The sequence below is a fragment of the Panthera leo genome, chromosome B4, assembly GCF_018350215.1.
Source record: "Panthera leo isolate Ple1 chromosome B4, P.leo_Ple1_pat1.1, whole genome shotgun sequence".
Classification (NCBI taxonomy): Eukaryota; Metazoa; Chordata; class Mammalia; order Carnivora; family Felidae; genus Panthera; species Panthera leo.
The window spans coordinates 133,995,157-134,019,963 of NC_056685.1; the positions used below are offsets into that span (position 1 = coordinate 133,995,157).

The window sequence follows — 24,807 nt, forward strand, 5'->3', positions numbered from 1 at the left end:
GCTACGAACAGTTTGCATTTGTTTGTTCCTTGATCACTTTTTTTTGGCAAGGGCAGAGACCAAGGCAGCGTGGGGGGTTAAAATCGCTTTCCTTGACTGCAGCAGGAAAACGCCGGACTGGAGGGCAAACTCCAAGGGGACAGGGAGGCGGGAGGGAGCCTGAGCCCGAAATCGCCCATCCCCCCCCCCCCCCCCCCCAGCGCTTCAGCCCCTGGGGCACCTCCAGGGACTACTTGCCTCGTGCGTCAGCTAGTGGCAGAGCGTCACATATACGCCCCCCTCCGTTTTGCCCTACTCCACTCCTCCCCTTTTTCCTCTCTCTCCACCTCCCTCCCTCCCCATCTCTTCCCACTCCTCCCTCGCTCTCCCCTAGCGTGTTCCACGCGAGCAGAGAGACCCGCGGGACCCACAGGGTTCCAGAGCACTGAAGAGCTAAAAATATAACGGGTGTGTTAGCAACAGCCTTCCGATTGGTCGGGGAGCAGGGAGAGGCGGTATCTGATTGGGTTTCCTTTCCAACAGCTAGGATTAAGAATGCGGGCCAAGAACCGAGGCGCTCGACCCAAGGGGACAGTGTGCGTTTGCGCGGTGAGGCATTGCAAAGGATGCTGGTATTTGAAGTTATTCATTAGAGGCAACCTTGGAAATAGGTGGGTTTGAATCCCAGTTCTGTCTGTCCAGCAACCATGTTAAACTTGATTTAATGGCAGCAAGTCTCTTTACATCATCAAACCTGCTTGTTCTTAAAATGGGGATCGTGTGGAGATTAAATATGATACAGTGTATAAAGCATGGCTCAAATAGTTGGTATACTTAATTTAGAGGTAACTGTTCAGGGGGGACCTAGGTGGCTCAGTGAGTTAAGCCTCTGACTTTGGCTCAGGTCATGATCTCACATTTGTGAGTTGGAGCCCTGCGTTGGTCTGTGTGCTGACAGTTCAGAGCCTGCAGCCTGCTTCGGATTCTGTGTCTCCTTCTCTTTCTGTCCCTCTCCTGCTCACGCTCTGTGTGTGTGTCTCTCTCTCTCTCTCAAAAATAAATAAACATTAAAGGTAACTGTTCAGGCCAAATTGCATCCTACATATCCTGTTCACAGTTAGATGTGCATTCCCCAACAAGAAACCCTACTATACAGAATGAAGAGAAAAAAAGGTTAGGGTGAGCTGAAATGAACTGTCCTAGGGAATCTCAGAAAGGAGAGATGGAGTCCATATTAACAGATTAAAGGTAGACGTCTCCTAACATTTAAGTGCAGGCTGAGGAAGGGCACAGTGAATCCCTGGACAGAAGGCGTTACATTTCTGCGTGTTCCAGCTTTTATTCTAATCTCCCCTGCAGTGCTGGAAACACACCAGGCCTGAGCAATGTAACTGAACAAAGCTGAGAAATCCAGCCTCCTTGGCAATTGAGAGCCCTGGGTAAAAAGGGTTGGCATATAAATAGGAAGAAATAAAATAGAGGAGCAAAAGGTAATCACCATTCTTTACTGCTGATGGCTCCATTTGTCGTGTGAGTTGGAGGAGAGAAGGACTTTTTTCTCTCCTCAACGTGTGATTTCATCTTGCCAGGGCTTAATTGTGAGCTTAATTCCTACTCAAGCATTCCACAGTCCCCTCCCATTTTGAATAATCATACGTTGCAAGGTACACACCATGGTTTCAAAATGGTGAGCTTCAGAAGCAACCCCCCTGTCTGAGAGTAAGCAAGTTATACCAGATGTTTTGTTGCCTTGGCAAGTCAGGCTGGTTAATAATTAACCCCAATTAACTCTCAGGGGTGAGTCACTCTCTCGTACACACATGCTAGGGTGAGAAATTTTGTAGTTACTTTTATGTTACCTAAGAAAATATTTCCTCAATTTGATTTTTCAGATCCACTGCTCCAGCTGGGCAGGAACAAAGACAACCACAACAAAACTGACTTTGGAGAAGTGATTGGATGCAGGACAAAATGATTTGCTATTTATTCACCACCAATACGTGAGTGAACAAACCCGGCCTTTGCTAAGACACTAAAAATTCAGAGTTCAAAGAAAGTAACATTTTAGTCTTGGTGGTAACAGGCCACTCCGGATGGAGTTGATGAGCAACCAAATAGCTGGGAAAAGATGGGAATTGGAATCCTTTTCTTAAGGCAAGAAAATTTCTATCAAGGCAAATAATCTTTCACCTTTATACCTAGCTTCAAACTACAACTAAAAACCTGCAGGTCAGAATAGAGTGACACAGTTTTTCTGAAATGTAGACAGTTCAGTTTGATTCCCTGGAAACTTTTTCTTTTTTATTTCCGGTATAGTTAACATACTGAAGTTAATCTTCTTAATTTAGAAGCTGCTAATTGGCAGGCCAAGGTCCACATCTGGTGGATATATTGTCTTGGTGTATACTGACACATTAAAATTTTTAAAATGAGTTGACATTTAACGGGCGCCTGGGTGGCTCAGTCAGTTAAGGGTCTAACTTCAGCTCAGGTCATGATCTCCAGGTTCGTAGGTACAGAGCCTGGATCCTGTTTCAGATTCTGTGTCTCCCTCCCTCTCTGCCCCTCCCCCGTTTGCTCTTTCTTTCCCTCTTTCTCTCTCTCAAAAATAAACATTAAAAAAATTATAAAATGAGTTGACATTTAAAAATTGGGAGATGGCACAAAGATTTTTTAATTTGCCATTTGTCCTAAATTCAAAGGATCTGGGCATTCCAGGTGGAAATTGTCCAGAGTTGAATAGCAGCTATCTCCTTTAGACGCGTCCTGTGTTCTCTGGTCTCCCCCCAGATTCCCCACACTGAGGCCAAGGGTCATAAATCATTTATCACCCTGTTTGGGCTATTCTTCTCACACCCCTCTTTTTTCAATCAATTATATTGCTTACTCAGACTCTTGAATTTGTGACCCATTTTTCAGTTCAATGTAATAAATAATTGAGTGATTGCCCTGCAGTGGAGGGAGAGGCAAAAGGAGTTCAAGGATTTTACCTAGTTCATTGTTGTGAACCTCTGGATTGCGATTCACGATCCATTAGTACGGTCATACAATCACTTGGTTTAGTGGGTTTCAGGCAGAAGTTTTAGAATAGAATAGAATAAAATGAAAATATTGGAGCGTGTTTACACAGTAAACGCTTCATGAAACTCTTCTATGTATATAGTAGGCACGAATAGTCCAAGTGGGAGAGATTGTTGTGGGGTATGGTGTATCTGGAAGCATTCATGAGACGCCAGGAGCTTAGAAGGAAGAGGTACCCAGTTGGATGGCTAATGTGAACGTGGAAAGGTATTTTGAACAAAGGAAATACAGAGTCAAGAAGACAGGATATGTGCAAGGAATGTTCCTTTAACTGCCTGATGAAGCGCACAGAGAGAAGCAAATAGAGGAAAATCTTGGGGGTAGGGAAGAGGGAACCATTTTGAGGCCCTTCCGTGTCAAGACTTAAATGTTTATCGATGAAAAAGTAGGATCCCACTGTAAAAGACTTACCATTTATATAAAGGCTTCCCGGTAAGGGTAAGGAACTTACTAGGTCAAATTTCATCCTTACAACCCGGAGAGGTAGGCATTATTGTCCTTATTTAACAGATAAGAAAAAAGAAGCAAATAGGGGCACCTGGGTGGCTCAGTCGGTTGGGCGGCCGACTTCGGCTCAGGTCATGATCTCGCTGTCCATGAGTTCGAGCCCCGCGTCGGGCTCTGTGCTGACGGTGCAGAGCCTGGAGCCTTCTTCGGATTCTGTGTCTCCCTCTCTCTCTGACCCTCCCCCGTTCATGCTCTGTCTCTCTCTGTCTCAAAAATAAATAAACGTTAAAAAAAAAAATTTTAAAAAGAAAAAAGAAGCAAATAGAGGTTAAATGACTCACCAGAAGTCAAGAGCAGAGCACAATTCAAATACAGGTCTAATTATAAAGCCCACCTATTTCTAATTACACTTTTTTTTTTTTTTAAGTAAGAGCACATGTAATAAGTGCAATGTTTAAAGGTGATTAAATTACCATGTGTGTACAGTGTACTTGAGAAACTGGAAGACACCCATCCTTTCTAGAGCCTGGAATGAATATCAAATACTGAATAGATAATAGTAATGCTCATAAATCCAGGAAAGGGCACCACTTTCTCAGGCTGACCATGATGAGTTCTATTATTTCAACCAGAACTATGTAGGCAATGCTTATTTATTGATCTATTTTTCAGTTAGTACTTATTTAACGATGGAGAGAAACACTTAATTTTTAAGACCATTTTGATTCTTTGTGGACATACACAGTTGGCTGAGATCATTTTCTAGTTCTCGCCACAGAACTCTATGTTGTTAGAGGTTAAAATTCAGTTTGTAAGTGATGCTTTCCCAACAGAGAATTTGGTGCTAGCTATTATCCTAATTTTTAAAACTGAAAAGGATTTAGGGGCGCCTCGGTGGTTCAGTCGGTTAAGTGTCTGATAACTTGATTTCAGCTCAGGTCATGATTTTGCAGTTCATAGGATTGAGCCCTGCATGGGGCTCCATGCTGACAGCACGGAGCCTGTTTGGGATTCTCTGTCTCTGACTGTCTCTTTTGCAAAATAAATAAATAAACTAAAAACTTTTTTTAATTGAAAAGGACTTGATTAAGTCCAAAATAGACAGTAATTTAAGGATTCCAGCTCCAGGGCCATTTACTTTATCTCTGGTGTTCTTTTTTTTAATATTTTTTTAACATTTATTTATTTTTGAGACAGAGAGAGGCAGAGCATGAACGGGGGAGGGTCAGAGAGAGAGGGAGACACAGAATCGGAAGCAGGCTCCAGGCTCTGGGCCATCATCAGCCCAGAGCCCGACGCGGGGCTCGAACTTACGGACCGTGAGATCGTGACCTGAGCTGAAGTCGGACACTTAACCGACTGAGCCACCCAGGCGCCCCTATCTCTGGTGTTCTTAACTCATTAATTGTATTGTTCTCTTGGCCTCTGAGAGGAAACAAACCAAGCATGGGATTATGGAACTAGGTGACAGAGGAACAGAGTTCAGCAGAATTCACTGGGCTAAGGTTGAACTTGCTCCATTCAGCAGTGGAGCATGGAGGGGGTATGCCCTTGAAATCCTTTGGGTGTTAATTGTAAACTTGCTTGCCATACCTCTCAGAGGCACACTTGCTGAGGCTGAAGGAGCACAGTTCAAGTGGTGTTTTGCTCAAATTAAGTAGCTTTTGATACATTTGTAGATGCAAGATGTTACGTGGACCAGAGTGGTTAATAAGCAAGTTTAAAAGGTTGGTTTGTTTTTATCCAAAATATTTTTTTAAAAAATATTTTTATTTATTTTTGAAGGAGAGAGAGACCGAGCGTGAGCAGGGGAGGAGCAGAGAGAGAGGGAGACACAGAATCTGAAGCAGGCTCCAGGCTCCGAGCCATCAGCCCAGAGCCGGACGCGGGGCTCGAACTCACGAACTGGGAGATCATGACCTGAGCCGAAGTCGGACGCTTAGCTGACTGAGCCACCCAGGCGCCCCTATCCAAAGTATTTTTAACTTCTATTACACATTAAAACTAAAGTGACTATAGAATCAATACACATTCTAATCTGAAAATGATCTAGTCTCTACAATGTTGACACACCGTAATCCCCCCCAATTATGCTTCAGAACTGCTCAGAGAGCTCCCCAAACACACTGCCCATTCAGATTGTTTCGCCAATACAGATGTACATATCCACGGACCCCACCCCCTTTGTCTGTTAAGTTCCAACATATCCTTCAAAGCCCAGTTTATCATCTGGTTTAACTTTGATTATTCATTTAATACTGAGTACCTGCTACCTGCTGAGCCAGACAGACTTGGTTACTGCCATCAGGGAACCAGCCTAAAGGAGGACTGTCAATAATTACTAGACACTGTAATCATAATGATAGGGTGCTATGTGGGCATATTAACAAGAGGAACGGATTTAGATTGGGGGTCGGGAGGCATCTTTTGAGGAAATATTATCTAAGGTCTGAAGGATGTGTAACAGCTGAGCAAAAGGGGGACTGAGCATTAGGAAGCTTAATAGGTAAAAAGCAGAGGCAGGAAGGAAACCAGCAGAGGAACTGAAAGGAGGCCCAGGGGCTGGAGTGTGAACAGAGTGGCAGGAGGAGATGGGGAAACCCTTCAAGATTATTACCCCTGAGGTGCCCCCAACCTAGGCCAAGGACCCTTCCTTTGTGCACCCTCTCTGGGTTATTCTAAACTGTTTCTGGCAGCTTCCTTTATTAAATTCTCTGAAGGTAGAGATTATATTTTAATTCAATTTTTGACCCTTGATAGATCACAATTAATCAAGAGTTTTGTTGATCTAAATCAAAGCTCTGACAAGTAGTCAGGAGACTATCATATCTTTCCTTGTCTTTGCCACTAAATTTCAGTGTAACTTTGGGCGAAGCCCCTGCATTCATAAGGACTCAAAACCAGTTTCAAATCCATGGTGTCAGGGGTGCCTGGGTGGCTCAGTTGGTTAAGCATCTGACTTTGGTTCAGGTCGTTATCTCATGGCTAGTGAGTTTGAGGCCCGTGTTGGGCTCTGTACTGACAGCTGAGCCTGGAGCCTGCTTCAGATTGTCTATTTCCCTCTTTCTCCGCCCCTCCCCTGCTCATGCTCTCTCTCAGAAGTGAAGAAAACATTAAAAATTCAAATCCATGGCATCAAAGACCACTTGACTGGAAGTCTCAGATTATGATTGTGCCTTCATTTTTTTTTTTTAAAGGTTTTGAGTGTGAGGAGAGGGGAGAGGCAGGGGCAGAGGATTGGAAGTAGGCTCTGTGCTGACAGCAGAGAGCCAGACACAGGGCTTGAACTCACAAACCATGAAATCAAGATGAGAGCTGAAGTCAAATGCTTAACTGACTGAGCCATCCAGGTGCCCCAGTGATTGCGCCTCTTTAGGATAACCTGCTGATCACCTCTAGCAGGCAGAAACACCTCTAGTCATGTTAGGGTGAAGGATGCGTCTGAATTTCCCCTTATTCTGTTTATTTACTTAAAAAAAAAAAAAAAGGAAACATATCCTTGATGTGAGTATATGTGCACTTTATGAAATAAATCAACCCTGTTCAGTTCTCTGAACTTATCAACTTGAACACATTTTGTTGGAAGCCATTTCTTCAGTTCAAGTTAAACAGGAAGAAAAATAAGTTTCTAAAAACAACTTTGATTTGCCTATAATGAAAGGAGTCAATGGTTTAGAATCCCTTCTGGTAGTAATAAGAGAACAAGGTGCTTGACGAATCCCCATGCATCTACCCTGAACTACAAATTCCTAGGTGACTAAAATAAATTCCTAGAGTCAAATTGGGACTGTGACTGAATACCAGAAAAGAAACACCTGTTTTATTAATACAACAGCAACAGAAAGGGTTTCCAAGTTCTTAGAAGAATAACATGAACAGGCACCACCTGCTAAGCGTTACAAGATTAAATGCCCACACGGATTGTGGTGAGAGCTCCCCACCACACTGCAGAGGCCTCACCAACGGCAGCTGCCATCAGAGCTGCTGCCCAGAACAGGCTCCTCACTGCGCTAGCTTCGTGGGCAATTCCTCAAACAAAAGACTGAAATGATGCGATTCCTGTTTCAGAAGCTCTTGGTGTAGAGACAAGATATCAATTTGGAAACCAGAGGCTTGTTTCTCGAGTTCAAGAAAAATCACGGACCAATCTTATCAATTTTTCTCTGCTATCGTCTGCCAGAGTGCTCTGTGAAGATTTCTTTCCCATTCCCACCACATGTCTGGGTAAGAGGAGAGGTGCAGAGGTGCCAGTGTACTAACAGGCACTCGGGTGGTGCTCTGTGCTCTGCTCACTCTCTGCTGGTGGTAGTAGGTGTCTTTTCTGGCAGCTGCAGCAGCTTGGTGGGAGGAAAAGGCCACCCACCGATCACCTCTTCTTGAAGCCGTATTTTTTGCGTTCATAGAAGAGATCTGTCTTAGAGCTCCCCAAATTGACAATCTTTGGGCAGCCATCTCTCTGGAAAACAGAATAGAGAAGTTGTTAAAAGTCTTTGAGTCTGAACTGAACCTTTTTGATCAATAGGTTTAGCCATTTACCTTACCTGTTCAGTTATCCTATTCAATCTATCATCAAGAATTTATTAAGCATCTAGAATGTGCCCAGGGCCTGTCCACTCTCTACTTAGGGTGGCCTGCACTTACAATATTGGACTCTCAGGGAGCGTGGAGCCTGCTTTGGATTCTGTATCTCCCTCTCTCAAAAATAAACATTAAAAAAAAAATGTTGGATTCTCAGCCCACTTCTGTTGCTAATCTGATACAGCTGAGGTAGAATTTAACTCTTAAGATATCCAAAGGGTTTTCTTCAAGTGAGAAGACACAATATTAATCATCTACAGATCGAGCTCTCTAGCTCTCCTCCCCTAGCTCAAGAAAGGGAAGAATACCACCAAGGAAAAAAAAAACCTGAAGGCTTGAGGAAATAGTACTTTACATGTTAAATACAGTAGGAGAAAACTGGGCTTGATGTGTCCTTATGAATTCACTGAATTTGACACATGGTCTTGGGGGAAGAGTGTTCCTGTGCTAGAGATGGCTGTTGAAGGTCTATAATCTGATTTGTAATGACATGTTCCCCTGGCCATTTTGTGAGCTTGAGTGGTTTCAGTGAAGCCTCCGGGAAGCTGTGTTCTGCAGAAATGAGGACTCCATCAGTTGATCTGGGATGATGGGTAAGAAAACTGGGGGAGGCGTTATTAGAGAAAACCTTCACAGGTCTGATTTTATTAAACACCTACGTTAAAGGAGGTTGCTCCCTGTGACGATGGGCTTTAGAATGAATGAATTAATCAAGCCCTTAGACATCTCATTTCTAATTTAGTTGATTTCTCTTTTGGGGGATCGATATAATATTGTACAAAAACCTCTAGGGGCGCCTGGGTAGCTCAGTTAAAGCATCTGACTCTTGATCTCAGCTCAGGTCATGATCTTGTGGTTCATGGGACTGAGCTCTGCACTGGGTTCCGTGCTGACGGCTAAGAGCCTGCTTGGGATTCTCTTTCTGCCCCTCCGTCCTCTCAAAATAAACAAACACTAAAAAAAAAAAAAAAAAAAACTCTAAACATGCAAAGGCAACACTAACATCTGATTACTTTCTAAAAACTACGTAGCATATATTACCCTTAAGAACTACCATCTGGGGGTGCCTGGGTGGCTCAGTCGGTTAAGCCTCTGACTTCGGCTCAGGTCGAAGTTTCCCTCTCTCTCTGCCCCTTCCCTGCTCATGCTCTGTCTCTCAAAATAAACATTAAAAAAAATTAAACAACAACAAAACTATCATCTGAGTAGCTTGTGTGCTGAGGGAGCCTGGGAGGGGGCTCAGCCCCACCAACAGTTCCCTAGGTGAACTCAAGCTATGTAATCCGGATTCAAAGTCCTGGTACAAATGAAGGAACAGCTGCCCCTCACGGCTGAAGGTCTGGTATTACATGGGACAGTGCTCTAAGCTATCTTTAGAGATGCTATGACGACAGCCTGGTTAGGCTTACTGTGCCTAAATGATCTGCAGGACTGTGGGCAAGTCACTTCTCTTTGGAGTTGTATTCCCCAACTGTAAAATAAGTGGGCCAGAGCAGGTCAATGTTTACAAACTACAGACAGCCCCAGAGAATCCTGAGAGGTGATATAAGAATCCATCCTCCAAACTGGGTAGCTCCATTCTCACTCGTAGTTTAGGTCAAGATAGTAGGCTCTGGAGCCAGGCCACCTGAGTTTTGGTAAGTTACTAAGTATATAATCAGCCCTTGATAAATCCCAAGAAACTGCCAAAAACAACTATCAACAACTTCTCTATGGTTCAACCTAACACACACACACACACACACACACACACACACACACACTCTCTCTCTCTCTCTCTCTCTCTCTCTAGGCTTCTGTGTAGGATACTTAAAAAGATTTTTTTTTATTTTTAAGTAATCTTTATATCCAATGTGGGGCTCAAACTTACAACCCTGCTATCAAGAGTTGTATGCTCTACCGACTGAGCCAGCTAGGCACCCCTGTGTAAGATACTTTTAGAAGATAGGACTGTATGTATTAAAAAACAGTTGGAGGGGCGCATGGGTGGCTCAGTTGGTTGAGGGTCCTACTTCAGCTCAGGTCATAATCTTAGGATATGTAGGTTCGAGCCCCGCATCGGGCTCTGTGCTGACAGTGCCGAGCCTGCTTAGGATTCTCTCTCTCTTCCTCACTCTCTGCCCCTCCCTTGCTCACGCCGTCTCTCTCTCTCAAAACAAAACCTTAAAAAAAAATTTAATAAAAGTTGGAAAACCAATGTACTAGATTGAGATCTTTGATTTTTATGGACTTCTCTTCACAGACCCACAGGTTTCCTGTTTTGATGCCTAAGCACTCCTGCCTTTTATTTTCTATACATCTCCCAAGAGTCTAAATGTTGTGCGAGATGAGGATGTGCTCTCTGTAACTGGCTGGCTTTTGCTGAGTATGCTGTGAATGAACAGCATGAAGAGGAAGATGGAAGGACTGGTAAGAAACCTTAGAGATTGAAACAGTATTTGTTTTGTGTGTGTGTGTGTGTGTGTGTGTGTGTGTGTGTGTATAAAATATTTATTTTTGGAAGAGCACAAGCAGGGGAGGAGCAGAGAGAGGGGGACAGAGGATCTGAAGTGGGCTCTGCGCTGACAGGCTGACAGTAGCAGGCTTGATGTGGGGCTTGAACTCACGAACTGTGAGATCATGACCTGAGCCAAAGTTGGATGCTTACCTGACTGAGCCACCCAGGTGCTCCTACAAGTATTTGTGAGCTGAGCTAGAAGGTATTTTTTTTTTATTTTTTTAATTTATTTTATTTTATTTTTTTAATTTTTTTTTTTTTTAACGTTTATTTATTTTTGAGACAGAGAGAGACAGAGCATGAACGGGGGAGGGTCAGAGAGAGGGAGACACAGAATCTGAAACGGGCTCCAGGCTCTGAGCTGTCAGCACAGAGCCCGACGCGGGGCTGGAACTCACGGACCGCGAGATCATGACCTGAGCCGAAGTCGGCCGCTTAACCCTGAGCCACCCAGGCGCCCCACTAGATGGTATTTTAAAAATACCTGCAAAAGTCTGCCAGTAGCTCTTTTAGCAACCGCATGTCTAAATACTAAAAATTTCATCCTTTTTCAGCCCTTCCAGAGGATTGGCAGATTTCCCCATTCCTAGCATAGGGAACTTTTAATTTTAGGCAGCTGTAGCTTGAATTGTAAATACGTCTTATGGCCATTTAATTTCTAAAATTTCATTAAAAATCTTGGGGCACCTGGGTGGCTCAGTCGGTTGGGCGTCCGACTTCAGCTCCGGTCATAATCTCACCGTCCGTGAGTTCAGGCCCCGTGTCAGGCTCTGTGCTGACAATTTAGAGCCTGGAGCCTTCTTTAGATTCTGGGTCTCCCTCTCTCTCTCTATGCCCCTCCCCTGCTCATACTCTGTCTCAAAAATAAATTAAAAAAACAAAAACAAAAACAAAAACAAAAAAACCATAAAAAAATAAAAACTTAATGGGGCGAGGGTCAAAGAGGGAGAGATAGAGAATCCCAAGCAGGCTCCATGCTCAGCACAGACCCCAGGATCATGACCTGAACTGAAATCAAGAGCTGGATGCTCAACCAAGCCACCCAAGTGCCCCATTTTTAGATTTTATTTTTAAGTAATCTCTACACCCAATGTGGGGCTCATACTTACAACCCTAAGATCAAGAGTCGCATGCTCTATTGACTGAGCCAGGCAGGTGCCTGTTTGTTTTTTTTGTTTTTAAGTAAGCTCTACTGCCCAACGTGGAGCTCAAACTCAGGACTCCAAGATTAAAAGTCTGCATGCTTTACCAACTGAGCTGGCCAGGCACCCCAAATGCTGTTCACTCTTTTGACAACTGTTTAGTCAATACCATGTAAAAAGCAGACTGTACATTGGTTTGGGACCTTAACGACAGCGTCATGTTTTCCTTCGGAAGGACCTTCAATCTCTCAATAAATGTATCCATGAGGTGATAAGGATTATTACTTCCTTTTTGGATGATTCCACAAAGTCATCCACATTTGTAGCAAAGACTTGAATATGGGCTTTCTGTCTCTTAGTGTGGTGTTTTCACTACTAGGGTTTCCCAGAGGCAAAAAACCCAAAACTTTCCCATGTTTAAGAAGTTGTAAGGAAGTAAATTTATAAATTAACTTTGAAAAATAACAAGTATTTTTAATCAGTCTAATGGGCTCTGCTGTTCAGTAAGCGGAGCAGAGAATAGTAGAAATAGTGAGAGGGAGAGGGATCCTTAACCACACTGAGAAGAGTAATACAGTGAGGTGGTTTGAGTGAACGCTCTGAGTTTGACTATCCATTCTCAAAGGGGATGAAAGCATCTTCGATATTTACCAGGGTTTGTGATTTAAAGTTCATCCTCAGCCAACAAAATCTTACTTCTCTTCTTAGGAAAAAAATTATAATTTGAATTTTAACTTTTCTCTTTAGGGGAGCAATACTGAAACAAAAAACATGAGAAACATGGAGTCAGATAACCTGGGTTCTAGTCCTACATCTGCCATTGATTAGCCATGTGACCTTGGGCCAAGTTGCTTAACATCTGGAAGCCTTACTTTTTCTTGTTTTTATCACGAAGAACTTTTGGAAAAGAATGTTTAGCATAGTTTGGGGCACACAGGAGGAGCTCTACAAATGTTACCAACTATTCTTATCTTCTGGTTGGGAAAGCTGAAGAAAATGGTTAAGCAAAAGGAGCAAAGAAATCGAGGGTTAAGCAGGGATCAGATCAGCATGATGCTGTATTATAAGAAGCTACAAATTAGTCCTCTGGCAGCAGTACCCACAGATATTCTCCCTAACTCCTGCCTATTCTTGGAGCTGAAAAACTAAGTGAGAAGAACCTGTCTAGTTTACTGGTCTAATTCCCTTATAAATTATGAAAACAGCAGGAAGAAGAGTACAATAACTGGGGTTGCTTTGGTTACAGAAGGATTTCTGCATAGGAAAAAGTCTTAGGCACTTATCTACACAATGATCTGAAAGGCTGGATCATGTCACTGGACTGCTTTGTGTTCCTAGGAAACTACTGCCGAGTATATGTAAGCTAGGCGCTATCTCAAGCATCCTCAGAACATTCCTGTACAGTATGAAGTAGGCGAAGTGATGTCTACAATAATCCTCAGGAACAGAATGAAGCATGAGGATCCAAAGGTATCGATCAGTTAACATACCACATGCAGATAAGTCAGACAGTAATTAACATTTATTAAGCACTCTGGTTACAAGCTTATTCCAGACAAGAACTCTAGCTACAACAATGCAAAAGTTCAGGAAAATGTTGTCCTTAACGACTCTGTAGCTAGTTTAAGAGCTGTTCATAGGGGCGCCTGGGTGGCTCAGTCGGTTGGGCGGCCGACTTCGGCTCAGGTCATGATCTCGCGGTCTGTGAGTTCAAGCCCCGCGTCGGGCTCTGTGCTGACAGCTCAGAGCCTGGAGCCTGTTTCGGATTCTGTGTCTCCCTCTCTCTGACCCTTCCCCGTTCATGCTCTGTCTCTCTCTGTCTCAAAAATAAATAAACGTTAAAAAAAAAAATTAACAAAAAAAAAAAAAAAAAAAAAAAAAAAGAGCTGTTCATACTGTCTCTTCACTGCTGTTGCCTTTCCATGGTTTTACTGTTTATAAATTACAAATAATTACCAAACACCTACTATATACAGACACGGAGCACTCCTATGAATGACTTACAGGGGAAGCACCAAAAACATGGACGATGCTTATAATATATATCAAGCACTGTACCAATAACTCAGGTAAAAGATAAATAGGTCCTTTCTTTAAAGCAGTGCGACTTAGCTGGTGCATCAGATCGATAGGATATGCTTTGAGAGTCAAAGCTAAATGCAAATCAGTTTAGGACAGGACACCAACTGAAATTATATTTTTGGTATTTTATCTATGACCTTTCTCATCTCCCTAAAAAATCAGAAGACATAATGATATAAGGAACAGTCTTATCTGGCCAGGTATGTTCCACTTCCTGGGAGTAGACAGGATCCAAATATGTAGACTGCCAGGGAGGCTGGATGTTTCTACTCAAAACAGGCACATCCTACCAGAAGGACTTACAAAAGGACGACAAGGTATAATGGGGACATCACTGGGTTTAGTCAGATAGGCTGTGTTTGTCACTTATTGTCTGAGTTAGAGACTGTAAAATGGGGATAATAACAATCCCTATTTAACAAAGTTGTTGTGAAGAATAAAGAATGACAGGGGCGCTTGGGTGGCTCTATCAGTTTAGTGTTCGACTTTCGATTTCAGCTCAGGTCATGATCTCACGGTCTTGAGATGGAGCTCTGTTTGGCTCGGAGCTAGGTGTGAAGCCTGCTTAAGATTTTCTCTCCCTCCCTCTGCCCCTCCCCTGCTCTGTCTCTCTCTCAAAAAAAAAATGAATGACATCTATAACTACCTATTCTTTGCACGTGTGAACATTAAGAATCATGTTACCTTTTGCTTTACCCTAAGTTAGGTATCCAGGTACCTTCTATTAGCTCAATGGTACTATTATCACACTTTTTTACTGTGCCGTAAAAAGAAGAAAACAAGCTGATGCACAGTCCCTCAGCCCCCTAAGAAGCCTTCTGCCTCCAACCTAAACAAAAAGAGTAAAACTTGCCTTTAGTATAGATCTACAAGCCCTCTATCCTAGCATTTGGCTAAAGAAATTGAATGTCCACTGCCACCACACAATGTCAAGGGGCAAACATGTCACAAGACTGAATGACAATTCTGTAATATCAAACCAAAGGCATTCTTTAGCCAGTTAAAGTGGAAATCAACACGAGTTGTCCCAAATTCAACTGTCACCACATCCACTCTAACAATTTTTAATGACAGTAAAGAGAATTACTGAGTATATTACACACTATGTACTGTGCCAGGACTCACAAAGCGCAGGATGTTGTTTCTGAATAAGAATAATCAGAGAGAGACATCAAAGGAATAGAGGGCTCTCCAAATTGCTGACGTTGACAAAGACCTGCTTCTTTTGCATTTTAGCCCTTGATGCAAAATAACTGCCTTTTATTGGACTACACCTAGCTCAGCTCCCAGAACTTAATGAAATTATAACTTACGTGACCAGCTCAACATAGTAATCTCAACAGACCACAGGTGTTTGCCATCGTTGTCAAAGAGTTACTGAATAAAAGCAGCAAAGATCAGATGGAAATCTTGGTATACACTCACATCCTTCTCTTGGATGGTGCACTCCTTACAGTAATAGGCATCAGAAACTCCAGGGCCTCCACAGATCACACAGCGCCCTTGGTAAGAGCCATAATTACACTCATCACATATGCGCACCAGAGTGCAGGGACGCACGTAGGAGTCACAGATCACACACTTGCCATCACCTGTGAGAAGAGAGAATGGAATTATGCTCACTTCCAAGTACCTCCTCAGGTCTACTGCCCTCCTCCTGCTGTGGGGATACACACTAGTGTCCACCTGAGGGTGACTTTAGGACCCTCTATTTTGGCCAACTCACAACTCAGTGTCCACCTCAATCCCCTCAACACAGAAATTCACCAACCAGTATATAAGGAACTTAGAACATCACTTCGTAGATGGCAAGTCTATATGACTCCTGGTAAAGAACCATGTGTGTGTGGGGACGGGGTCGGGCGATCTCCTGTCCAAAGTCAAAAATTTTTCTCAAGACCTAACCCTGTTTAAAACGCGCGAATTAGGGGCGCCTGGGTGGCTCAGTCGGTTAGGCTCCGACTTCAACTCAGGTCACGATCTCGCGGTCTGTGAGTTCGAGCCCCGCGTCGGGCTCTGGGCCGACTGCTCAGAGCCTGGAGCCTGCTTCCGATTCTGTGTCTCCCTCTCTCTCTGCCCCTCCCCCATTCATGCTCTGTCTCTCTCTGTCTCAAAAATGAATAAACGTTAAAAAAAAAAAATAAAAAAAAAACGCGCGAATTAGAGTGGTGAGGTGGAGCGGGCCTTCGGTTGCAACCTAGCTTTCACTGTTCACATACTTCCAGGCACATCTACTCAAAGCCCTCTTTGCGGCACTGCTGGAAATGCCCACTGGCTGGCTCTACACAAACTGTGAGGGGGGAGGAGTGGGGTGTTCAGGAGGGCGTGTTCCACTCACATTTCTCACACAGTCTTCCGATAGCTGCAAAGGCAAAGACGGCACAATTAGAATTGGCTTGGACGAAGAGGGGAAAGACATCTTCGAGCAAGGGCTGCAGTGAGTCCCGAGGGATCTTAACCATCTTACTCTCATAAGCTTCCATCCGAAGCAAACCCACACCCTCCTGAGGCCGCTCCCAGGACCTAGGCAATCTGAGTTTCTCCTGACCTCACCTCGGCCGTCCGCCTCTGGCTCCCAACACGCGCGCGCCCGCCCTCGTTTGAAGAGGCGGCAAATCGGCGCGCTCTCACGCTACCGACCGGGAGGCGGGAAACGTGGCGCCTCCGAGGCAAAACCCTAAGGATGAGATGGGAACCTCCGACCCCCGGGCTCTTAATACTATCCCCACCCAGACACCCGGGGGCCAGAAGCCGCCTCACCAACACCAGCCTGCTTGCGGCAAAAGATCAAATCCGGATGATGCTTGGCCATAACTCCGACACCAGCCGGCCACCGGAAGTTTAAGGAACTTCCGTCCGCCCTTTAACCTCCATTTTCCAGCCTCCCGGTTGCTGTGATTGGTCCTCCAGGCTTCACCAAGTTCCGCTCGCTCTCGCGCGATCAAAACCCTTCGGTTAAACAGGAGTCTCCGTCGTAGTTGGCGAGCCAGGTCCTGGCAGGGACGTAAAAGTGTTTTGAAAAAAAAAAATGCCTTTCCCAGATATGGATGGAAGAGACAAGTGAAGTTTGTCCTTCCATAATACATATTTGTGGCCAGTATTTACCGCCGCCAGTGTTTTTCTGCAGCTGTTTTCCTTTCAGGCCTTCGTCTCTAACGGGAGCTCCGCCCACTGCGCTCCCCGGGCTCTGGCACCTCCACAGAGGCCCCACCTTCACTGTTGCGAGTTTCTCTTCAAGCCACGCCCCTTCCCGAAAGCTTTAAATACGCAGTATTGTACGCCATTTTCCTGCGACCTGATCTTTGTCAGTGCACAAAATGGCGCCTTACAGTCTACTAGTGACCCGGCTGCAGGTGAGCCAACTCAGGGACCTCTGGGTTCACGAGGGCGGGGTACCTCCTACTGTGCCTGCGGCTGTGGGCGAGGCAAGGCGAGGCGGGCCCGACCTCCCGCCGACTTTTCCTGCACCTGTCCCGGCCGCGGGCCCAGCGCCGGTGCCCGCTCCTCCCGCGCCCGAGGTCAAGGCGTCCCCGGCTCAGCTCTCCCAGCCCTGGGAAGCGCCCGGTGGGAAGCGTAGGTCTCAGAAACGGCGGCCAGGTGAAGAGTGGAGGCACCCCTTTCTGAGGACTTCACTCCCCTCTCGTAGGGTTTCTTTCCGTTCCTCAAGGTGAGGACAAGGTGACTGGGGGGCGCGGTCGTTGTTGAGTCCACTAGGCCCGGTGTCTGAAAGGCCTCACTTCTCATCTTCCGGCAGCAGAGACTTGTTACACGGCTGCATCTACGATTGTCCGGCCTGGAATCTGGAGAAGAGATTAGTATTCTGTTCGTTTTAAGAGTGTCTTGCGGAACATATAGCCGAGAAGCCGAGGGGACTTTGCGGGCCCAGACTTAGTAAATAGTAATAACAAGAGACATTCTTCTTTGCAAGATTGCCAAGACTGTTTTCATTCCTCATATTATTTGATTCGTATAATCATCTGGTGAGATGATGATTCTCATTCGATACGTGGCGAAACTGCTAGAAAGTAGGTGAAAGTTTCTGCTCTTTTGAGTGTCACCGAAGTGTTGTGGCCTGAGCATCTGCCCAACTTACCCTTTGGTTCTTGTTCTTGTCAGCCTGCCTTCACAGAACTTCTCTGGGCCAGAGTATGATCCTTCAGCTAATACTTGTATTTGTGAGAGTACCTGTATAGAGTATTTTGAGCTCACAGTTAGTTGCTTCTCAATTACAAGGTGGGAGGATAAAGAGACTCAACGGTTTGACCTTGACTCTTCTGTTATGAACCATCTAGAAAGTTGACTGTGATGCCAGATTTTTTTTTCCCCTTGTAACTTGACAGCACCAGGAAGGAGTTATATGCAAGGTTTCAATATCAAGCATGTGTTTTGTTAATAAAAATCAAACAATAAAGTAGACATTCTCTGACAACCTTTACATTGTAACTTTGTGAATCTACTTTGAATCAAGTGGCACAACTTTGATGATAAAATTAAAGAAGTTATGTGCTGTACTCTCTCGGGAAGCGTTGTGTTATTAGGGTTGTTATTGTTTTTTTTTAAGTCATGTTGCTGAAATTTAGACCATATGGTTTAAAATGAAATCATCATTTAAATACTTCTGATCTCTCAATTCTGGGCAAGGACAAGGGGTTTGCTCTAATTGTTTTTTTCAGATTTTTTGATTCCCGAGGTTAACGTTATAGAAATACAGGTGGTTGTTTTTTCCTGATCCTGCTCTCTCATAATGTAATGATGTCAGGCAATATTATTTGATGGTTAAATCATTACGGATTTAGTGGTCTTGGAAGAGAGGATCGATATCATGGGATTTCTGAACTGAAAAAAGATCTTGGAAAGCATGAGTGTTAGGCTGGTATAGAAGGAGATCTGGGCCATAGTTCATATTCTGTCCTAACCCTGTGACCTTGAGCAAATTACTTCTGAATTCTGGTTTTCTCATCTGTCAGTTTGGGATGATTTTCATTGACAAATGTTTATTGAATACTTGGTAATAGGCTTCCATTCAGATTGTTATGAAATAAGAACATGTGATATTTTTGTTTATGGTCATCATATAGTTCTGCTTCCTCTTTTACAGATGGATAATCCAAGACCTTGAGAGCCTAGGTAACTTACAGTAGCAGAGTGAGGATTAAAATCCAGGTGTCCTTGTTTGTTCATTCACCTAAAATGAGTGAACGACATTATGTACCGCACTGCCTCTCAATAGCCAGGGTGTCTTTTATTTATTTATTTATTTATTTATTTATTTATTTATTTATTTTTATTTAAAAACAATTTTTTTAAACGTTTATTTTTGAGACAGAGAGAGACAGAGCATGAACGGGGGAGGGTCAGAGAGAGAGGGAGACACAGAACCCGAAACAGGCTCCAGGCTCTGAGCTGTCAGCACAGAGCCCGACGTGGGGCTCGAACTCATGGACCGCGAGATCATGACCTGAGCCAAAGTCGGACGCTTAACCAACTGAGCCACCCAGGCGCCCCCAGGCTGTCTTAAGTAATGGCTAGTTAACACTGTCCTCTGAGAGCCTTGTAAATTTACCTCTTTTATGTTTAGCTACATTTGAGAGGTGATGGTACTACCTTAGTTGTTGTGTCTGCAGGACCCTGTCCATGCATTCAATTTATTCCTACCTCATTCACTGCATACTTATTGATACCTACTACTTGCTTCGGATACAATGATAGGCGAAGCACAGTTCCCCTTTTCATGGAACTTCTGTATTCTAATGTATTTTACTGCAGATGGCCTTGGAGGTCTTTCTCAGGCAAAATATTTTTCTTCTGTCCTTGGCTGGACCAAAGGTGAAAATAAATAATAGAATAATGGCATTTACTACCACTAAGAGTAGATAACGTTTACCCTACTGTGTGCCAGTAATCTCACATGATCCTGTGAGATAAGACAGACCTGTTGAAACAGGACTAGAGAAGAAACACAGTATAATGGTTAAGAACATAGTTTCTGGCCTCACACTATCTGGTCTCGAATGCTGACTCTAATGCTTTGGGCAGGTTACTTTGTGTGCGTGTTTCCTCACCTGTAAGATACGAATAATGATAGTACATCTGGCTTGTCTAGTTATCATACCATAGTTGCAAAGTATTTAGACCCTTGCCTATATCTAGTTAGTGCTGTGTAATTAATTATTAAGTAAGATGAAATAAACTTGCTTTATCACCAGTCCACAGCAGGTGTGATTTGAATTTGTACCTTTCTGATTCCTGAGCTGAAGTCCTAGCACCTGCACTATACTGCTTCCCTTTGACATCAAGACTCAGCTTGTCAACCAGGGTAACGTTAATGCTTCGTAACGCGAGAACAGATCTCCTTAAGTTGAGAGTGGTCTACTATTTAACAGTGCCTGCCACCAGGTAGTAGGGTTAGAAGCAGTGAGGAAAACAGAGGTGAAGATTTTGAAAAAGCCACATTAACTCTCTGGTGTTTATTTTTTATTCTTGTGCCCATGACTATGGATGGTAAATAAAAGAGGTTGGCCACTTGCAAATACATTTTCTAGGTGTTTGGTTTTGCCTTGAGGTACTAGGGTGCTGAGTTCTCATCATGTGACCTTGAGGAAGTCCTATAACCTCTCGCATGTAAATCTGAGATGACAGTTAACTATAGAAGAGTTTGCCATATTTAGCAGAAGTTAAGTTCTCGATAAAGTGCTGTGTTAAGAAAAAAAAACCTTGGGGATTATGAAACAGGTCATTCTAAGTTATATGTCACTGTAGTATCGTCTTGGGTGTCCTGTCCTGTAGTCACCAGTTGATTTGAGTTGAGTAAATGGATGAATGATTGAATGGATGAGTAAACAAATTTCCAATCTCCAATTTGGGCAGAAGGAATAGAGCAATCATCTTGAGAACTGGGAAAGCACACTGGACTTTTGAGCCAGCTGCGTCCAAAATGTTTATTGAACGTATGCCTAGACACTGGGAGTGTAATAGTGAACAAGAAGAGTGGAGCTTATATTGTACTTTTGGGGAGACAGAAAAAAAACAAGTAGACAAATAAAAAAATGTAGCTACTAAGTGCTCCCAGGAAGGCAAGTAGGATTGTGTGGTAGAGAGGGTAAGGGTGGGGATGTGACACGGCTTTAACTGGGGTAGTTGGGGAAGGCCCTCAGAAGAGGTGACATTTGAGCCAATACTTAGATGATAAGAAGGCAGCCCTTCAGTATTTTGGGAGGAGAGATTTCAAGTCTGAGCAGCATGTGCAAAGCACCTGATGTATATATGAACTTGGTGTGTTGATAAGAAATAAGGCGAGTGTTGGGGTCCCTTGCTGGCCTGTTGGTGGAGGGTGTGACTTTTGATCTCGGGCTTGTGGGCTTGAGCCTCAAGTTGGGTGTAGAGATTACTTAAAAATAAAATCTTTTTTTTTTTTTAATGTTTGTTTACTTTTGAGAGAGAGAGAGAGAGTGAGCGAGAAAGAGAGAGAGAGTGCATGTGCGTGGGGGAGGGATGGAGAGAGAGACACACACAGAATCCGAAGCAGGCTCCAGGCTCTGAGCTGTCAGCATAGAACCCGATGTGGGGCTCAAACTCGCATATGGTGAGATCATGACCTGAGCTGAAGTCGGACGTTTAACTGACTGAACCACCCATGCACCCCTAAAAATCTTAAAGAAAAAATAAGGCCAGTGTGGCTGAGGTGTTGAGAGGAGAGGAAGGTCATGTAGGCTTTGGTTTTACTCCCAAGTGGAATGAAAATCCGCTGGAAAGTTTTGTTCCCCCACGCTCCCCACCCCACACACACAAAGGTTTGAAGCCAGGGAGCGACAGGATCTGATTTATGGTTGAAGAAAGTCATTTGGATTGTTGAATGGGTGGTGGACCACAGAGGGACAAAGAGGAGGCAGGGAGACCAGTGCAGGCTGTTGGAATCATCCAGGGAGTGGTGATGGTGTCTGGGACTAGGGTTCTGGTAGTGGAGATATTTTGGAGGCAGATGGATTGGATGTAGCATGTGAGGGATAGGAATAATTAAGGATGACTCCTAGGTTTGTGGTCTAAGCACCTGAGGGTAGTTGAATTTGTTGGTCACGTGTTTGCATAGTCCTTGTAACATGGCTAAAGCTTGTTTACAAATTTTCGACCTTCCATCAGCTCTCAACAGTACCTGAATTTCACAGGTGAGGAAGCTGGATGGGGTCAAGTGTCTTGTCCAGGGTCCCTCACTTGAGTATGAGCGTCATTTCTGAAGTGAGCCCTGTTCTATTTCTGGCCTTTTTCTGGTGCCTCGTGTCTCCCGGAGGGCTATCTGGTTCATACTTCCAAGTGAGTGTTGATGCTTGAACCGCCTCTTTGTTGGCTCTAGCTTTCTTTGACTTGTTTTTCCCTGCACCTGTTTAGAAAGGTAGTGGTAGGCTTTGGGCCTTTGCGTATGAAAGAGGGGAGGGACCACATGGAGGCTACTGGCACTTTTTAAAAAGCCTTGCAAGGAACATCAGGAACCTGAGAGAGACTTCCTCTGTGACAGACTTATCTATCCTTATCTATCATATCTTCAGGCAGGGTTTCAGCCCTCTGTGGCCCTCAGGTTACACATCTGCAAAATGGGGCTATTGGGACCCCTGGATGGCTGAGTTAGTTAAGCGTCCAACTTTGGCTCAAGTCGTTATCTCATGGTTCGTGAGTTCGATCCCTACATCGTGCTCAGGCTTGCTACTGTCGGCGTAGAGCCCACCGCAGATCCTCTGTCCCCCTCTCTTTCTGCCCCTCCCCTGCTCACACTCTCTCTCAAAAATAAATAAACATTAAAAAAAATGGGACTCTTAATAGCTACCCTCCCATTAAGAAGGGTCCAGAAGGCCAACTCTGATACACTGTAAAAATTTGTGAATAGTTTCTGTTGTTGTAGTAGGAATAGGCCCTTAATTTTTTTTTTTTTTTTTTTTTTTTTTTTTACTTGTCTTTATTTTTTAAGGAACAGGCCCTTTCTAACATTGAGGATAGGGGCAGAATTTTTCCTCACGTTATTTCTGAATGAACCTGTAGACTCTGTTCTTTATTTTGGGGGCCCTAAAAAGCATGGATAATGGTTTTCTTGGGTTCATTCTGCAAAATTTGGGTCAGAAGAAAGGACACCAATTTTGGAGCCTGGTCTAGAATTCCACCTTTGCTGTGAGACCATGGACAAGATAATTAACATACTAGAGCCTCAGTTTCCTCATCTGTAAAATGGGCATAGTACCTTCTGCCTCTCAGGATAATTGTGAATATTAAGTAGGGCTGTGTGTATGTTTACTTATTTTTTTGAATTTACATCCAAATTAGCATGTAGTGCAGCAATGATTTCAGGAGTAGATTCCTTAATGCCCCTTACACATTTAGTCCATCCCCCTCCCACACCCCTCTAGTAACCCTCTGTTCTCCATATTTATGAGTCTCTTATGCTTTGTCCTCCTCCCTGTTTTTGTATTATTTTTGTTTCCCTTCCCTTATGTTCATCTGTTTTGTCTCTTAAAGTCCTCATATGAGTGAAGTCATATATTTGTCTTTCTCTCACTAATTTCACTTAGCATAATACCCTCCAGTTCCATCCATGTAGTTGCAAATGGCAAGATTTCATTCTTTTTGATTGCCGAGTGATACTCCATCGTGTGTGTGTGTGTGTGTGTGTGTACACACACACATATATACCATATCATCTTTTTTTTTAAATGTTCATTTTTTTTAAAATTTTTTTTAACGTTTTTTTAATTTATTTTTGAGACAGAGAGAGAGCATGAATGGGGGAGGGTCAGAGAGAGGGAGACACAGAATCTGAAACAGGCCCCAGGCTCCGAGTGGTCAGCACAGAGCCCGACGCGGGGCTCGAACTCACGGACCGCGAGATCACGACCTGAGCTGAAGTCGGATGCTTAACCGACTGAGCCACCCAGGCGCCCCTTAAATGTTTATTTTTGAGAGACAGAGAAGGAGCGGGCCAGTGTCAGAAGGAGATGCAGAATCTGAAGCAGGCTTCAGGCTCCAAGCTGTCAGGTCAGAGCCTGATGTGGGGCTCGAACTGATGAACTAAGAGATCATGACCTGAGCCAAAGTCGGGTGCTTAACCAACTGATCCACTCAGGTGCCCCAAAATTAATTAATTAATTAATTAATTAATTAATTAATTTGTTTTTGAGAGACAGAGACAGAGCTTGAGCCAGGGAGGTGCAGAGAGAGAGGGAGACATAAAATCGGAAACAGGCTCCAGGCTGTCAGCACAGAACCCGATGCGGGGCTCAAACCTCACAAACCGTGCGATCATGACCTGAGCTGCAGTCGGATGCTTAACCAACTGAGCCACCCAGGCGCCCCTTATATCTTCTTTATCCATTCATCCATTGATGGACATTTGGGCTCTTTCCATACTCTGGCTATTGTTGATAGTGCTGCTATAAACATTGGGGTGTGTGTGTCCCTTCGAAACAGCACACCTGTATCCCTTGGATAAATACCTAGTAGTGCAATTGCTGGGTCGTAGGGTAGGTCTATTTTTAGATTTTTGAGGAGCCTCCATACTGTTTTCCAGAGTGTCTGCACCAGCTTGCATTCCCACAAACAGTGCAAAAGAGATCCTCTTTCTCCGCATCCTCGCCAACATCTGTTGTTGCCCGAGTTGTGAATGTTAGCCATTCTGACAGGTGTGAGGTGGTATCTCATGGTGGTTTTGATTTGTATTTCCCTGATGATGAATGATGTGGAGCATACTTCATGTGCCGACTGGCCATCTGGATGTCTTCTTTGGAGAAGTGTCTATTCATGTCTTTTGCCCATTTCTTCACTGGATTATTTGTTTTCTGGGTGTTGAATTTGATAAGTTCTTTATAGATTTTGGATACTAACCCTTTATCTGACGTGTCATTTGCAAATCTTCTCCCATTCCGTCGGTTGCCTTTTAGTTTTGATGATTGTTTCCTTCGCTGTGCAGAAGCTTTTTATTTTGATGAGGTCCCAGTAGTTCATTTTTGCTTTTGTTTCCCTTGC

General features: G+C 43.9%; 2 protein-coding genes and 1 long non-coding RNA gene across 4 annotated transcripts in view; 2 read left to right on the top strand and 1 right to left on the bottom strand.

The window, feature by feature from the left end:
* Positions 1-226: 226 nt before the first annotated feature.
* On the top strand, positions 227-13,421 carry LOC122225183. 2 transcript variants are annotated; one of them, XR_006205138.1, is made up of 5 exons: positions 227-447; positions 523-650; positions 1,872-1,979; positions 10,328-10,494; positions 13,063-13,421. It is a non-coding gene; the product is annotated as an uncharacterized LOC122225183 (long non-coding RNA). The 2 variants fall into 2 exon arrangements; XR_006205139.1 differs by having other exon boundaries at positions 10,393-10,494.
* PHF5A (PHD finger protein 5A) lies at positions 7,306-17,001 on the bottom strand. The gene is made up of 5 exons (XM_042947952.1): positions 16,912-17,001; positions 16,567-16,799; positions 16,145-16,168; positions 15,232-15,398; positions 7,306-7,963 (listed from the first exon to the last, which is right to left on the bottom strand). Exons 2-5 carry the CDS (start codon positions 16,616-16,618, stop codon positions 7,874-7,876), a joined length of 333 nt encoding a protein of 110 aa, XP_042803886.1. The 5' UTR covers positions 16,619-16,799; positions 16,912-17,001; the 3' UTR covers positions 7,306-7,873.
* Positions 17,002-17,075: 74 nt separating this feature from the next.
* ACO2 (aconitase 2) overlaps positions 17,076-24,807 on the top strand; it is a 55,764-nt gene continuing 48,032 nt past the window's right edge. Inside the window, exon 1 of the mRNA XM_042947947.1 lies at positions 17,076-17,159. Coding sequence (XP_042803881.1) covers positions 17,124-17,159 — 36 coding nt within the window. The 5' untranslated portion in view covers positions 17,076-17,123. The remainder of the gene's footprint in view (positions 17,160-24,807) is intronic.

Coding starts and splice junctions, on each gene's coding strand:
- PHF5A (XM_042947952.1), bottom strand. CDS start 16,618: ATGGCCAAGCATCATCCGGATTTGATCTTTTGCCGCAAGCAGGCTGGT. Junction 16,169..16,566: donor CCGCAAGCAGGCTGGTGTTG/GTGAGGCGGCTT, acceptor TTGCCTTTGCAG/CTATCGGAAGACTGTGTGAG. Junction 7,964..15,231: donor GCACCATCCAAGAGAAGGAT/GTGAGTGTATAC, acceptor TCTGTTTTCCAG/AGAGATGGCTGCCCAAAGAT.